This window comes from Scophthalmus maximus, chromosome 9, assembly GCF_022379125.1.
Source record: "Scophthalmus maximus strain ysfricsl-2021 chromosome 9, ASM2237912v1, whole genome shotgun sequence".
NCBI lineage: Eukaryota > Metazoa > Chordata > Actinopteri > Pleuronectiformes > Scophthalmidae > Scophthalmus > Scophthalmus maximus.
In genome coordinates this window covers 15808211-15821611 of record NC_061523.1, presented here as the reverse complement: position 1 = coordinate 15821611, position 13401 = coordinate 15808211, and the positions used below count along the sequence as shown (strand labels likewise).

At 41.5% G+C, this 13401-nt stretch overlaps 1 protein-coding gene across 2 annotated transcripts; it reads left to right on the top strand.

The window, feature by feature from the left end:
* Positions 1 to 702: 702 nt before the first annotated feature.
* chic1 (cysteine-rich hydrophobic domain 1) lies at positions 703 to 13295 on the top strand. 2 transcript variants are annotated; one of them, XM_035649728.2, is made up of 6 exons: positions 4214 to 5794; positions 8575 to 8629; positions 9597 to 9752; positions 10137 to 10193; positions 10673 to 10732; positions 11826 to 13295. In XM_035649728.2, exons 1-6 carry the CDS (start codon positions 5514 to 5516, stop codon positions 11874 to 11876), a joined length of 660 nt encoding a protein of 219 aa, XP_035505621.1. In that variant the 5' UTR covers positions 4214 to 5513; the 3' UTR covers positions 11877 to 13295. The 2 variants fall into 2 exon arrangements, 1 of the variants encoding a protein (XP_035505621.1); XR_007031478.1 differs by lacking the exons at positions 9597 to 9752; positions 10137 to 10193; positions 10673 to 10732; positions 11826 to 13295 and adding exons at positions 703 to 1408; positions 2793 to 2938; positions 8755 to 9589 and having other exon boundaries at positions 3908 to 5970.
* The last annotated feature ends 106 nt before the right edge of the window (positions 13296 to 13401 follow it).

Here is a 13401-nt window from a genome sequence, read left to right as displayed (position 1 = left end):
AAGGCTTCTTGTGCAATTATGAATGTGATATTCTCGTATTAAACATGAAAAACAGGCAGGAGAAGAAGTAGAAGAAAAGGAAGCGCTCTGTGAGAGCAGGAGACAGCGGTGACTAATGTGTCACAGGCCGCTGTTTGTCACAGGGGGGGTTGTTGGAGTTTCCTTGTAACCGGAATTAGCTGTGAAGTGCGACCTTGAGGTGTGAACACGGAATACTAAAGGTTCGGCTTGCTTCAAGAAAAAAAAAAGGTCTCCCGTACTTTGCACCTCGTTTGCAAGTGAATATCTTAAATAAAATCGGGATGCAGCGTGAAGTGTGTTTGGAAACCGCTGAATTCCCACATAGTGACAGGTCTGTAAACGTGGTGGATCCTCGGGAATAACTTGAGGAACATAAACTGTAGAGCGATGCCGTGCTGCTGTGCTCAACCTAAATTAACTGTCTCTAGAAAGTGAAGGAAGTCCTATGTAATAAATGGGATCTGTGCGCAATTACGCACAGGCCTTTTTTTGCTTAACGCGTTGGTGCACATGTTGCTTCGGGCTTTTTGCCGGTCCGTGCATCTTGTGCAGCTGATAGGCCGTGGTGTTAATTTATTCATTGGGTGGAGAGCCCGTGTTCAGGATAGGCCCACTGTCAGGTGATGACGCGCTACAGGACAGGCGCAAAGGGACAGCTGGGCCGGCTGCACCGGTCACTCTCATTTGGATGCAAATCTCCAAGAGTTGAGCAGTGAGCTGACGTCAGGCAGGCCTTACTATACCTTTACCATCTTGTCAACAGAGCCACATCATGTGAGATTGGGGGCGAACTGGAACTACGTCGCATTTTTCTTGGGGAACCTCTCTGGACTACAACAAAAAAAGAACAGGATTGTTTTTGAACTGTTTCAGGGCAACAATGTCGCCTTAAAACAGGCCACATCATCCCCTCCGCTGTTTTCTCTATATTTAATTGTTTTTGTACAAATCATGTATGTGGGATACCTACTGGATAAAGAAAGCGGCATGTATCACCAAGGGCCAGTGAGAAGATCGAGCATCAATCTGCCTCCGCAGAACTTTGTTTCCACGCCACAGTACCCCGACTTTACTGGATACCATCATGTGCCAAACATGGATACGCACGCACAGTCTTCGGGGAGTTGGGGACCTACATATGGCGCCCCAAGAGAGGACTGGGGTGCATACAGCCTGGGACCCCCTAATACAATTCCTACACCCATGAACAACTCGTCTCCTGCACAGGTTCCCTACTGCTCATCTGAGTACAGTCATATGCATCCTCCAGGGTCTGCGGTGTTACAGCCGCCGCCGGAGAACGTTACTGTTGCACAACTTTCTCCCGATAGAGAAAGACGCAATTCGTACCAGTGGATGAGTAAAACTGCGCAATCATCTTCCACAGGTGAGATCGAAAAACCTCAACTTTGTGCAAAAATAATGTTATTTGAAAGGAAGGAGCACTTCCCCTTCGTCTTGCGTGAAAAGGTTTTGTTGAGCGCACGAGTTTGTCCAATAGTCCCGACGGATTTTACGCGAGAGTTTTCGATTATTACTATTCATCTGTTTGTTCCCTGTCAACTGAAATAAAATGTATAAATCGAACATATTCAATCAACAATTAGAGTTGATCATCAAGAGGCTAAATTTAATTTTGGAATACTGTCATGAAGTGCATGATAATTCGTTCATGTGACACTTGCCTCATGAGCCCCGGTCCATTTAGTCCAATGCGAGTGTAAAATGTTAACATAATGAGGAAAACGAATAGGGTATATTGATCGATTGATTGATAATCATATCAATGACTCTCGTATATTACTAATAAGCCGAATGATCCGTCAAATTAATCCATTCTTTATTTCTATATCTCGTAAATTTGATGGTAAAAATGGGATTAGGGCCAAAAGCTCCGCCAGTCCACTGTTTTCTCTCCTGCGGTGGAGAAGAGGTGCGAGGACTCGGCGCCAGGCGCAGTTGTGATGTTAATGTCATTATTCCTGGAGATGTGAGGTCGACTTCCCTGTCACATTGTTGGGTGTTCTGAGTGTTAACCGTCATATCCAGGCGGCGGCCTTTGCTTTCAACACCTTTTCACTTTGATATGCACACCAGCCTCTCTTCCTCTCCCAGGAGTTATATTACCGGAAATAGTGACGTTTTTCACAGCTAACGCCTCGAACGCTGAGGGATTCCAATTCTGCATGTCTTTACAGTAGCACAAACACAAGTTACAAATCGAAGAGTATTTCATCGTTTGCCCTTGAATACATCTGCTCCCCTCTGTTATCCTAATGTAAACGCACTCGTTTAGGCTACAGTTCATGGTAGGAGTGTGTTTTTAAAATGTTTCATGCTCAGACCTTTGTCTTTTACAAACACATGAACTAGACATGCACTTTTGCACAGGCCCTTCATATTGTCAAACAGATCTTTGCAACCTACATGCTAAATAAAAAGGTTTCTACAGAGGCAGTTGTTATCTCCTGTATCTCGTGTTTCCTTTTAACTCGTCAGCTGATCCGAGTCGTGGATGTTTGAAATTCACTGCGCTACAACTGTCATCAAAGCGAGATCAAAAAGCCCAATTTGCGTATCTGCAGATAAAGCCGAGATGTGGATAAAGAGACACGGCTAATAAAGATGCTGTGTGCAGATAGGCCGGTCCTGGCACGCAGCCTCCTGTGTGTAAATCTCCCAGTTCAGACACTTTGGCTGCTAAACCTAAAAAAAAAGTACTTCCAATGCTGTTTTTAACAATCATATATATTTGTTTCTGTCTTTTGCAGGTAAAACAAGAACGAAGGAGAAATACAGGGTAGTGTACACAGACCACCAGCGACTGGAGCTGGAGAAGGAGTTTCATTTCAACAGATACATCACCATCAGGAGGAAATCTGAACTGGCTGTCAACCTCGGTCTGTCGGAAAGACAGGTATGTCTGATCAAATACTTCTGCTGCCCAGTTCGTTTTCACCACAGAGATGCAAGGGACCATCTAAATATATGTCACCATGGGCAACAAACAGATACGTAACAGTATCAGGGACACTTCATAGAAATGTTATAAAATGAGGCCTATAACGTGCCAAATATTATCATTATGCGATTGGCTCCATAAATCAACATTCATGAGACTGAAATACATTAAGTCTTGGACGCCCTGATATATTGTGAATTTAAACCATTTTTTAATCAATTGTTTATTCTATGTTTTGCTAATTAAATCCCCCCAAATTAAATATAGTATTGATCATTTCCTAAGATTTCAAAATATATATGTCCATTGTGCATTTTACCATCTATAATTTTAAATTCAGAGCAAAAGAAAATAACAATAATAAACTGTGAGAATGTTCTCATTATGCTCGACAAATGTTCATTATTTCCAATTAGTTTAAAAAAAACAGTTGGTAGGCATTATTATTGTCAACAGAGCCACACTATTCAATACCATTAGACATTATTCTATTCTATTGAATTATTCTGTATTATATTTATAAAGGACTGACTTAAAGACTAACAAGATCCAAAAAATAATATTTAATTAACTTATTTAACGTTCATTGTTGTTATGAGTTGTCCTGTTGCTTTTCCTTCTTGTAGAGGAAGGGTTTTTATTTATTTCATTGTGTCAGGAAAGGGAAGATTAAACGAGGTACCTCGCCTCCAACACTATATTTAATATTCATTATTGTTATTTACAACAGTTTTGTCTATCTACTTATATGCACTTCATTTTATGATATTTAAAGGTTCAGACCTAAAAATATAGTCTTCGTTGTTGTCATTCGATCCTTTTAATTCCAATAGGCAAAAGGGTTTTTATTTTAATTTTATTCCAGATGAGGTGGCACATGTCCGACATTTTAAAATGAATCTAATTCCCTCTGTGTCTTCTCAGGTGAAAATCTGGTTTCAGAACCGCAGAGCCAAGGAGAGGAAGCTGATTAAGAAGAAGTTGGGTCAGTCCGACGGCAGCGGGGGGTCGGTGCACAGTGACCCGGGTTCAGTGAGCCCGCTGCCCGTGCCGGGGTCCCTCAGTCCCACGGACATCCACGGCTCTCTGTACCCTCCTCAGATGAACACCTTGCCATCGATCAGGAATATACAGCAAGTGACTGTGACTCAGTAAAGCAGTTCGCCCTCTGGACCACGTACCATAACTGAGCACTCCGACACGCTGACAGGACACTTGACAGGCAGCCAGAGGATCTGAACTCACGTCCTGAAGCACAAAGCTGTGGATGAACATTTGATTTATAGCAACGAAATGCTGGAGGCTCTTGAAATATTGCTTTTTTTTATATATAGAATAGTTCTAATAATGTGGGGAAATTTAAACAAAAAAAAACAAAAACGAAAAAACAACGACGTGTTTCAAACTTAAAAGCTTTTAAATTGTTTGTGAGTTATTAAAAATATAAATATCATTTCTTTTTGTATGTGACGAGCTGTACGTGTTTGTGAATATTAAAAAAAAGAGAATTCAGGGACCTTTCAAAGGAAGTTTAAAAACTGGATTGTATGTCACACTGGACTGCTTTTGACTTGACAAATCATTTTTCAGCACAGTTGTATCCACTGAAGTGAAGCAGGGAGGAGCAGGTGAACGAGTGGAGCGGTCGTTTGATGGACAATTTCAAAATGTAAATAAAACGCTTTTTTTGCAGTGGGCCTACACCTGTCTTTTTTCCCTTATTGTTGACTCTTGTTTTGAGCTATGCAAAGTCTGGGTCACATTTGCTTGATGTTTTACATTTAAAATGCTTCTTGTAGCCCGACACCGATATGCACTGTTGTGACGAGATTAATGGTCATAGCTTTAGTGCCTTTTGAGGTGATTATTTGAGGCACCATAATAATACATTTCCATAAGGTGGTTGTTCCGATGCATATTCCAAATAATATACCCTGAAAAATCATCAAACTGTAAATAACTTTAACCTTAAAAACCTGAAATGCCAAATGTCAAGCACCCAAATAGGTCTGCTGATCAATGCAATGCATCTATCTTTCTTTTATTGGAATTATAGACATTTTTTTACGCAGCTCCGACAGGAATCACATTGGCTTATACATAAACAAGGCAATTACTTTGCATCGCACTCTGTGGTCTGTGCACGTGGTTTGTTGTCAGTTCTCTCTGAAGTGTGCATGGTCCATGGATGAAATATGGGATTTCTTTTATATTCAACACGTCAAACACAACACCGTTTCTTCATCAGCTGCACCATCTGTGTTATTGTATCGTAGCTACATTAGACACACTACAATCATTTGAAGGTGCCTATTGAATACTTCCACAGCACAAGTAGTAGTCTGTGTGGTGTTTCATTTTAACTGGTCAGGTGGCTACTTTAGGACGTCTCCTTACTTTGACCGAGTATACTCTCAACGATGTATCCCAAACGCCGGGTGCAGCATTTGTAATACTAATAAAAATTATGATATCACGTGAAAGGTTAATCTGCCCTCCCTCTGCTTGCTTCTCATAATGAAGGACGTTGATGATATTGTTGATGATATTTGGCTCTGAACGCACAGGGGCGATGGTGGTCCCTCTGCCCCACGAGCTCCGCGCTCTGCTCCGCGCTCCCGCCGCTTCCAGCGTCCGTCCGTGCGCGCGCCCGCTCGCAGACGTCATGAGCGTCTTACTGCCCAACATGGCGGACTTCGATACCATTTATGAGTTGGAAGACGAAGAGGACGAGCGCGTCGTGAACGAGGAGCTGCTGCCCAGACACTGTCCGGAGCCCGTGGTCATGCGAGGGGCCGGGCACATCACAGTGTAAGCGGAGCCGCGCTTTGTCGCTCGCGTCCGTCCCGCGCGGCGCTTTGTTGTCCCGTAGCGTGGCTAGCACCCGCTAGCATGCGAGCTAACGCAAATCACAACAACTGACGGTGAACGGGCCATACGCTGAGTGTGACACGGGGACGGACGGGTTGCCCTCGAACGCAGCGTCGGTACGATGTAAACTAATGGCCACACTTCAATGTCCCCATGGCAACCATAAACGTGGTAGTCAAGCAACGGACAGTCAGTGACGGGCGAGTTTGCATGTGATGTAGCGATAAAGTGTGTGACTGTAACGTTGTCGACGAGTAACCAAGTACTTGTACCCATGTGGTGCTGTCAAATGTACTTTTTAAGGTATTTGTACTTATGGTTTTTGCTGCATCTACTCCATGTATTCCATATGGAAGTGGTCTACTGAGTACTCCACACATCTGTGTGACAGCTGTCGTCAGTGGTTACGTGTTGTGGACCTGATTGGTCGATCGGAAGAAAAATAATCTGCTGCGATTTGAACTGTCGATTGAGTGTTTCAATTCAGTCTGAAGCAAAAGCAGTGAAACCATGTCAACTTTTTTCCTCCTGACTCCAGATGTTAGATCTGTGTGTTTGATGATGAAACAGTTTAGGACTTGTTGAGTGTGTCGCTTCTGAAAGTCTGAAACATTGCAACAAATTAAAAGAAAACAAAAAAAACAATCGTCAGATGAATCTATATTTAATAGGTGTATTAGGTGTCAGATTTGAGAAGTTTGAGATGTGTGTTGATGTCAGTTCCGCTAAAGTCTGATTTCCCTTTTAAACCTGTCAGATGTCAGTGTATGTCGATAACAGTCTGAGGTCCAGAGAGGTACAAATATCCTGTATTAACATAAATTGATCAGAGAAAATTTCCAACTTTTGAAACAGCTTTGATTTTCTTCTTTCCTCTTCTTTTTCTCCGCTCATGACCCCTTAGATTTATCTGGTGGCCCCATGGAGGGGCCCGACCCCTGAGTTGAGAACCGTTATACTAAAACAAGCTAACTGTAAATAAAGCTTCACCTCAAGCAACTAAAATCTAATGATATATATATATATATATATATATGTGTATATATATATATATATATGATATTTTATCAATTGTACTTTTACTTAAATACAGTGTTGGATGCAGGACATTAACTTGTAATTGAATATTTCACATTCTTGCCCTTTTACTTTTACTCAAGTAAAACATTTTACATACTTTTTCTCCCATGGAAATGTAATAGTCAGCCAAGTTGATCACCACTTTAATCACAGTGTACGTTTTTTAAAATGTCAAGTTCCATTACTGTTTACATGTGGTTGTCAGGGTATATTTTGCCTCCTAAAATCTTTTACAGCTCACAGAGATGAATTTAGATTTCATTGTTGTTGTTGTTGTTTTCACCAACAGTTGAGAGCTCAGAGATACTAAGTTTAAGATCACATGAATAATTAAGACTTTTCAAAATCCTCACATCTGAGAAACATACTCGAACAATAAATCAGTAATCAAAATAGATTTTCTCCGTCTAGGGACTAATTGTTGGAGTCCTAGATAGAAGCTTAGGGCTTAATGAACATTAAGAATTTGACATGTTGTCTCGTGAGAACAAATTGGAAAACCTGAAAAGGTTCATCACTGTCAGATGATCTCCCCTCACTTTCATCATATCACCAACCCGACTAAATGTTGAGTCCCAGCTTTCTTCGCTTCCTTGGCCAACCTTGCGTGTGATTGCTGATTTTAAAAAAAAATACAGTAATAATTTTTGCTTTTTGCTTTGTCTAATCATCTGAACATGAACAGTTCTTTGTGAAGCTAAATACAAGAAAATATAATCAAGGAACAAAGTTAATGACAAATTTAATCTCACTGATGTGCTCAGTGAGATATGCAGAAAAAGATTAAACTGCACCCCAACTCACTTTTATCTGGTTTCCAATTCTTCAACTTCTACAACCACATTTTTCCCTCTGGTTAATATCTGTGTATGTACAGTGCTGTGCAAAAACATTTAGGCTCTAAATGAATTGTGAGGTCACTTTCAAAAAATAATGTCATGAATAGTTTGCCATTATCATTTAACTTCGTAAAAAGCGTTATCCTGTGGAGTCAGACTGCCTCGGCGCCTTCTGTCTCTTCACCTGATCCAAGAGTGACTCCATGATGTTTAGATCGGGGGGGCAGTGGGGGGCAGTGGGGGGCAGACCATCTGCTGCACGACTTCCTTGTGTCTTGTTGCTGAAGACACTGTAGTTCTACACGACTCTGTCTGTGTATTTGTGTATTGTTGTCGTTCTGCAGAATGAATTTTGGATCAGCTCATTGATGGTGTTGTATGACCACATGTTTAGATAAGAATCTTTAGTGCCTAAACCTTTTGAACAATACTGCAGATAAACTGTGATGAACACGCCACATCTCAACTGTGAATTGAAGATTTGATTTATATAATTGTGAAGATTATATGCCCAATGGCTTTACAGTAAAAGCACCAGTACGTTATGTGAAAATTTGGAAGTGTAAACTTATCATCCTAGTATCATTTTTTTGATTTTTGACTTAAAGTGATATTTATTGTCGGTAATTAATGAATTTTTGTAGTCCTGCATATTTGTCCTCTTCATATGAAGCTCCATAATATAAATCAGCCTTTTCTGTTCCATTGTTTTGGGTGATTTTTATATTTCTATTACATTTTTAGTAAAAGCTAATTTTGCACTCCTACATTTTAATTTGTATATATTTCTTTTCTTCTCAGGTTTGGACTGAGCAACAGATTTGACACGGAATTTCCCTCTGTTCTCACGGGAAAGGTACAGTTGCTTTTTGGTTTTCTTGCATCTCAGTCTCCCAGGCGGACTTTCTGTTCAATTCCAAGTGAGAATAATTGAGCAATTAAAACCACAGTGATGCTATTGTCCTTCTGGGCCTTTAACAGCCCCAACTTCCCCAAACCGTCCCATTCAAACCTCTCCGAGTGGGTTTTGATCTGATGGAGATGCATTTCAAGTAACGAAGAAAGGAGCCTGAATGTGCTGCTGTCCGGCTCTGTAAATGAGTAAGCCGTCTATGGGCCTCAGTTGACGGCGACCCCAGTGTTGTGAAGCGTCCGACTCCAGGTGATAAAATAATGAAATGGAGACTCTCCCGGAAAGCTTCCTGGGTCAGACACAGAGACACAAAAAGGCTGCAGGGGTAAGAGCAGGCTGAGGGAAGTGTGGGCCAATAAAAAGTACCTTCGTATTGTGACCCAGGGTGACGTGATGGATGAGGTCACAATTATGATGATTGAAGGCTGCAGATCAGGCCCTGCTGGGCTTTATTCCGAGGTCCTCGGCTGTTTGCAAAGAGACCTTTGCATCCTGTCATAAAAGATTACGACCCCGGTTTTATGGCGTACAGACTCAGAGAGGAATGAGCATCCATTCAAGTTGTTTGGCCGGCGCTGCCACAGGCACTGGGCTTATCTCTCCTTTGAATCCCTCCTTGCCTTGAACAGACTAGAGCTCAGTTAGCGAGTCAGACCCATTGCATTCAGAGATCTCATCTCATCTCGGGACAACATCTGCAACTATCTACCTGTTGGTTTTCTGAAGCTCTTTGATCTTTGTGCACAGGTTTCTTTGGAGCAATTAGGAACCTTTTCTTGTCAGCGCCATCACCAACAACATTTGAATTGTCTTACTCCCTGTTGTATTAAGATATTTGCTTCATGCACACATTTTATGATTAAAAGAGTGTACACACTGGGCATCCATCATTTCTTTTTTTTCTTTCTAGGTAGCGCCAGAGGAATTCAAAACCAGCATCAGCAGGGTGAATGCGTGTCTGAAGAAGAACTTGCCTGTGAATGTGAAGTGGCTTCTTTGCGGCTGCCTGTGTTGTTGCTGTACAGTGGGCTGCAGTCTATGGCCCGTTATCTGCCTCAACAAGAGAGTAAGTCCCACGCCTGCCTGTGACGAAACTCAGACGTTTTAACTCTCCCTGACGTCAGCGCTGATTACTCAGGGGCTGTTATGGCAATTCAGCCGCATTGGGCCCAAGTGTAGAGGGTAATAACCGCTCGTGTTCAATTAGTGGCTCTGTGTAGAAATGATGCATTGCGCCACGCAGCGCCTCTCCAGCCCTTTAGTTCAAGGGTGTGTCCCTTGATGGTGGCGTTACCACACTGGATTACTGACAACAAAGTGGAAATTACTAGCTGGTAAATTGTGAGTTCAGGCCATAAATCCTTACGCTGTGGTTGTTTTTACTGTTACAGGTTAAAGGTAAAACTGCTGCTTGTGTTAATGTACGTGCAATTGTCTTCTGTTCCCACAGACGAGGAGGTCAATCCAGAAGTTGTTAGAGTGGGAAAATAACCGACTATACCACAAGGTAAGAGGGACGACAAATTACACATCAGCACCTGTGAGAAAGTTCCTAATTTGTCTGACAATGTGCAGTTTAAGTCGAGAGTCATCATGATGGATAGCGACCATTAGTCTGCTCTGAAAACTCTGGAGCCGCAGCAGTCCCTCAGAGCTGTTTGCCTTAGATGCGGTGCACAGGGTCTGAGAGGACGGGGAGGTCAACTCTTAAAGGGCGGTGTTAATTTTGTTTTGTCTCGCAGCAACAAATTACAGCTAGTATCTGTGCAGAGGTATAAAGGAAGCTCTTCAGGGTGTCTGGCCACCGTTTGACCCTGGCAAGGCCAGACAGCCCCGCTCTCAGATTCCCCCCTGACACTGAAGGGGAGATTTCAGACATATTTTCTTCTTCTTCTTCTTTGTGTGTGTGTGTGTGTGTGTGTGTGTGTGTGTGTGTGTTTTTTTTCATTCATTCATTGTGTCTCATGTCTTTTCTTCTCTCATCAGCTGGGTCTTCACTGGAAACTCAGTAAAAGAAAATGTGAAAGCAGTAACATGATGGAATATGTAAGTAGACAGAACAGCTGTAAATCACTGGATTATTGCATAACTTCACAGTTAAATGAGGCAGTCAGCGATTCCAAAGCAACACAAGTTTTGTAAAAATCAGCGAATATTTTCTTCACCATCTGTGAGCTGTCACTTTTGTGTGCGCGCTGAAAAAAATCCGGGTTTTCGGGCGCAGCCCAGGCTCTGTAAATCGAAAACAAAAAAAATGGTGCAGACCTCAGCACACAACACTGCGAGCGCAGTTTGTAAACATCACTCGCTCTGCTGGCGTGTGGCGTTGCATCTCCGAGGTTTTGGCCAAGTGGTTAGTGCGTCGTACTCCCACACCGGGGACCACAGTTGGCGGACAGAGCAGAAAAAATCAAACAACAACAAAGACAGAACCAAGCATTCTCCAGAATCGCTTACTGCCCCTTTAAGGGCTTCATCTGTTGTTGATTCATTATTACCGATCAACCTGCAGATTATTGTTTTGTCCACTGTATCAAAAGAAAATTTTCCTCAGTGTTCTATTTGCTCTATTTGAGCAGAAGTTGACACTAAAGGATATTCATTTTATGATCATCAAAGCAAATTCATTCATCATATGAGCAGTAAAGTTGCTAAATCCAATAATAAACAAATGATAAGTGAATACTTACTTGGAATGAAATGAGGCAGTTGATGGAAAGGCACAGTCAAATCATCACCTCCACTTACTGTGAACGTATTCTGTGTTACGCCTGAACATCACTGTAAAGAAGTTTAATAATATATTTACCATAAGAAGATTCATACTGATAAGTTCAGTATCAACACTTTTGCAACTTGGCAGATTTGTTCATTAACAGTGTCTCCTCAGTCGATGTTTTGTTTCCTCCAAGACATTTTCTGTTGCATATTTTAGGAGACAGGGCTGCTCTATAACAACTTTGTCACTTATGTAGTTCTTTACACAAAACTGCCTAAGAAATTCTTCAGAAATCACAGGACCCCCAAAAAGTCTATTTTATTTGTCAAATGATTAATCGACTAATAGTGTCCGCTGTAGTTAACAGTTATGTTGTTGTGGTTCTGCAACATAATTAACTTTGTCATTTTTTCTCCGCAGGTGATTCTCATAGAATTCGTACCCAAATATCCTATATTCCGACCGGACTGAGGCAGCTGGGAACTGACTGGACGTGTGGCCCTTGAATCTCATCCATAGTGCCTTGTATATACAGTATGTTGGAGTAAGGGTCTGCGCCGGCGTCCCCCCTCGTGACGACCCGTACATCTCCCAGTACCTTGTACATCAAGATTTGCAACACTGTCACTTTGCTTTAGAGCAGATTTTTGCACATTTTTCCTGACAGAACCAGATTCGTCCCCTCTGTTGCACTCTGATGTGTTTTATGTTTGTTTTTTTGTTACACGTGACAAAAAATAAGTGAAACTTTCGAAAAAAAAGTGCATTTACCCCAAAGAACCATCAGCCTGTATCCTATCGATTCTATCAGTAATCCCTTGCAAAGAATGTGATGCCTCCACCTTCCTTAACTACCCTTGCCTTATGTATGATTTATGTAACATGTAACAGGAGGAGGAAGGTATTGTCTGTAGATTCAAATGCAGTCTTTTGGGTTTCCGCTCTTTGAATCCAGTTCTTTGCAAGTGGATGGGATGGTTGAAATTGCCTAAACGTACAGTGTACGTCGCCGCCCTGTGTTGTTCCCTTTACATCTAACCCTCCGTATGTGGGAACTAGCTCGTAGAAGAACTTGACCTGTACATACCATGTTAGGATAAGCTGTACAGTGGTATACCATTGTTTACATAAAGTTACTTAGCTACTTAGTTGTTTTTTTGCCAATATATTGTTGTACCATAGTTTTGATGAACGAAAGATGTCTATATACCTTTCTAGTTTATATGGACCTGTTTACCTTGTAAGCCATATAGTGACAATGTACGTGATGCCACAGTTTGGACTGATTATTGCACTTGTGCGCAAGAGAAAGTCGGGATGTTTGATTATAATTCATCCTGAATATTCATCCAATAACAAGAGCTGCTCTTGTTACTGTGCAGGTTTTTTTCTTGCCAATGATGATGACATTCAATGATGCATCATCTCTCAAAGCAGGAGGTGGTTGGATCTCCTTGACGTGCAGTTGGAGGTTAATGATTTCAACTCTGCTCTTGCACTCATTAATTTCTTAATTTTAATTTATCCCAACAATTCATTAATTTAAAAAAAAAAAAGTTTTGTACTGATCCCTGTGCCGTGTTTGGTCCTCCTGATGTGTTGAGAAGCACATGCATCAACAGTACATGGTGCATTTAGCGGATGGTTTCTTTGTTTCAGTCATTCTGTCCAGTGTTATTATTATTTTCCTGAGTCTTCGTCAAGAGATCGATGTGCTGCGCTGCACTACAGTGCCTCTGGATGAGTTGGTGAAGAGAAGTGCAGGTTGATATCTTGTACAAAAGAGATTTTTAAACCCTCCTCCCAGTATTGTCCTTGTTACAATTCTTGTACATGTTTATCATGATGACCTGAACCCTACGGACAGAGCAAATAAATTGTCAATTTTGATTTTTTTTTCTTTCTTCCTTGCTGCTGTTTTTAATTCGAAAACGTTTCTGTGATTTGCTGTCACACTCAAAGAACAATGTGTCATCTAAGTAAAAACAAATCATTA